The 3,666-nt window shown below is 40.1% G+C and overlaps 1 protein-coding gene across 1 annotated transcript in view; it reads left to right on the top strand.

The window, feature by feature from the left end:
• The first annotated feature begins 1,196 nt into the window (after positions 1-1,196).
• LOC109385662 (fibronectin type III domain containing protein 3C1-like) overlaps positions 1,197-3,666 on the top strand; it is a 63,763-nt gene continuing 61,293 nt past the window's right edge. The window contains exons 1-2 of the mRNA XM_019648173.1: positions 1,197-1,319; positions 1,659-1,734. Of these exons, the coding sequence (XP_019503718.1) occupies positions 1,197-1,319; positions 1,659-1,734 (199 nt within the window). The remainder of the gene's footprint in view (positions 1,320-1,658; positions 1,735-3,666) is intronic.

The following is a 3,666-nucleotide window of genomic DNA, read 5'->3' as shown; positions in this document are numbered from 1 at the left end:
CTCCAGGTTGAGCTGTTGTTCAGCATCTTAGCTGTGGAGGGCAGTGTTCACTGGCCCTCATATGTGGGATCCGAACTGGGGCCCTCTGGCATCCCAAGCGAGTTCTTAACCATCACGCCACTCAGCCGGCCCGAAAGTATATGTTTTGAATCAATTCAGAACATGAAGGCAGCCATGACAGTGCAACTAAAGACATTCAGGAAAGAGGACTTCAGAACTGCTTCAGAAAGTGGCAAGAATGATGGGATAAGTGTGTTTGAAGCGAAGGGGAGTATTTTGAGGGGAATTAATGGCAGTGTGTCTTTTACTGTAATAATTTTTTTATTTAAACATTCACTGTATTGTTTGTTCACACCTTGTATATGAGAACTACCTGTATTACCTCTGAAATTTTTCTGTAAATTTGACACTATTCTAAATGATAAAGTTTACTCAAAAAAGGGAAATACATATATTCAAGGGTTATTAATAAAGTTAAAATATTTTACTGCTAAAAAACATAAATAGCCTTTCAGTGCATGCTTGAATAAGCTTCAGTATAAAAAATGTTTTCTTGGGCCGGCCGAGTGGTGCATTGGTTAAGAGCTGGCTTGGGATGCCAGCACTGAGCAGCAGGGCCCTGGTTCAGATCCCACATGGGGGCCAGTGACACTGCCCTCTACAGCTAAGATGGTGAACAGCAGCTCGACCTGAAGCTGGGCTGCTGTGAGTCGCCGGCAACGGTGTGGGCTGTGGTGGGGTTGGCCAGCAGCTGGCATGCCCTTTTGTGAGCCACTGTGGGTGGCCATCCAGTGCCTGGGGGGCGGCTGCCTTCCCGGGAAAAGCGCAATGATAGTGCCAACATGGGCCAGTGAAGCACCGTCCTCCACAGCTAGACTGAGGAACAGGGGGATGGCGGATTATCTGTTCACCTCCCCTGATTCCCCAATGATGTTTCCCTCCCCCAATTTCCCAATAATAAAATATTTTTTTAAAAAAGAAAGAGAGGGTAGAGTTTAGATTTAACACTTACTCATTTAAAATAAGCTATTCAAGAAAAGTTTTATCTACATACATAATGTGAAAAGATCACTTAACTTTTCTTTGGAGTTTAAAAATGAGCAAATATTGTACTTCTAGCTTTTAATTTTGATAACGTCAAAAGGAACTGAGATTATAATGACCTTATTGAAATTTAAATTACTATTTTTTATTAGATGGAAAGGTTTCATCTGAACACCACTGATGGGATGCAATATACTACTAATTTTTCACAAGTGGTGGCTCATCCCAAAAGATATACCGGGTGGAATTCTTGTCCTCAATACTGGATACAACAAGTATGTATGAATTTTGCCTTCAGATAAGTTTCATTTTCTTTTCTTTTTTTATTTTTTATTTTTGTCAGGGTTCTTTTTTGGGGGGAGAGTTGGTCTTTCCACATCAATATACCTACTTTCTATGACTTTATTATATTTTTACTTGGGTGGAGGAGGACCTGTTTTTACTTAGGGGTATTGAATTTGTCCTAAGTGACCATGAACTCAATTGTACTTTTGTCTTTGAGAATCACAAGTCCTCAATAATTAGTGAATCTGATGTTTTTCAAAAGGACAATAATGATTTTTCATAGATTAATTAACAGAAAAGTATGTCATCAAATAATGGTTTATTTCTAGATTATATTGGTACAAGTTAACCCGGGACAGACACTCACCATCAAGTCTCATGATGGAAACATTCATAATATTCAAGGTCAGTAAAAGTATAAGTAAAGATGTATTGTTTGATATCAAATAGAGTGAATTTAAATATTAGTATGAAATGACTTTATTAGCAATCTATTCCACTAATATCTTTTCCTGTTTGAGCCAGATTAAATGCTCTTAAATTTATACATTCCTCACACAGCATAGTATCAATAGAACAACGAGGGATCATCTTGCTAGTCTTACTAAAGAACTTCATGTAAGGTACTTTTAAAAATGGAAAATTAATTGAAGAGTTGCATTTCAAAAGGTCCAGATTTTGGAGATATTGACAGCCACTGATAGTTTTAGACTATTCTCCTTTAGGAGGTGACTGCTGAGGCGCTCAGACAGTTGATTCATTCATACATTCTTTTTTTCCTTTTTAAAAAAATGTTTTTGTATTTATTTGTCCATTACAGTTGACATTAAATATTATATTAGTTTCAGGTATACAGCAAAGTGGTTAGACATTTATATACTTAAGAAGTGATCCCCCAATAAGTCTAACACTTACCTGACACCATACATAGTTATTAAATATTAACTATAGTCTCTATGTTGTAGTTTACATTCCTGTGACTTTTGTAACTGCCAATTTGTATTTCTTTTCTTTTTTTTTTTTGAAGATTTTATTGGGGAATTGGGGGGAAGGGGAACACACAAGTTGCTGTTGTTTTGTTCTTCAGTCTAGTTGTGGAGGCTGTTGTTTCACTGGCCCAAGCTGGCACCATCATTGCGCTCTTCCTGGGCAAGGCAGATCAGTTGCTAACCTCTGGACAGCTGCTCGCTGCGGCAGCTGGCCACTCATGCTGGCTGCTGGCTACACATGGTAGCTTATGGCAGCCCACTGCAGCAGGGGCTATAGCCTACGCCATCGCCGGCGACTCATGGCAGCCCAGCTCCAGGTTGAGCTGTTGTTCAGCATCTTAGCTGCAGAGGGCAGTGTCACTGGCCCTCANGTCCTCCACAACTAGACTGAAGAACAAAACGACAGTACCTTGTCTGTTCCCCTTCCCCCAATTCCCCAGTGCTGTTCCCATCCCCCCAATTCCCCAATTAAAAAAAAAGACATTAGGCAAGCTCTAAAGAAATAAATGAAGTGTGGACTTCAGTTAACATGTTATAATGAATCAATATTGTATCATTATAGCAAATATATTAATGTAAGATGTTTATAATGGGGAAATTTAGTATGATATACAAGGTGTGATCAAACTATATGGTGAATGTTTATATATAAAAAGTTATTACAGTAAAAGACACAGTGCCACTAATCCACCTCAAAATACCCTCCCTTGAACACACCTGTCCCATTGTTCTTGCCACTTTCTGAAGCAGTTCTGGAAGTCCTCTTTCGTGAGTGTCTTTAGTTGCCCTGTCGTGGCTGCCTCAATGTCCTGAATCATTTTGACTTTGGAGAAGAGCCAGAAGTCACATGGTGCCAGATCTGGTTAATAAAGTGGATGAGGACATGCCATAATGTTTTCATTTGACTGAAATTGCCATATACCAGAAGCGATGTGTGACACAGAACATTGTCATCATGGAGGATGGTTCATGGCACATTTTAATGCACACCTTTTCTCAACAGTAGCTCACCCAACTGACTGCACCGAACAAGTTGAATCTTGTCACACACTGTTACTAAGGTTTGTCATGACACTTCCTGTATTGAAGATCCCTGCCTTTCCATTGGATGGCAGTCAACAGCAGCATTCGCCATATTTTTTTATCACAATGGAAAGACTCCGGGTCACACATCACTTCTGGTATTGCAATTTCTGTCATATAAAAACATTACGGGCCAGCTGAGTGGCGCGATGGTTAAGAACTGGCTTGGAATGCCAGATGGCCCCAGTTTGGATCCCACATATGAGGGCCAGTGACACTGCCCTCCACAGCTAAGATGCTGAACAACAGCTCAACCTGGAGCTGG

This window comes from Hipposideros armiger, unplaced genomic scaffold (genome assembly GCF_001890085.2).
Source record: "Hipposideros armiger isolate ML-2016 unplaced genomic scaffold, ASM189008v1 scaffold_121, whole genome shotgun sequence".
NCBI lineage: Eukaryota > Metazoa > Chordata > Mammalia > Chiroptera > Hipposideridae > Hipposideros > Hipposideros armiger.
This window is presented reverse-complemented; position numbering and strand designations above follow the sequence as displayed.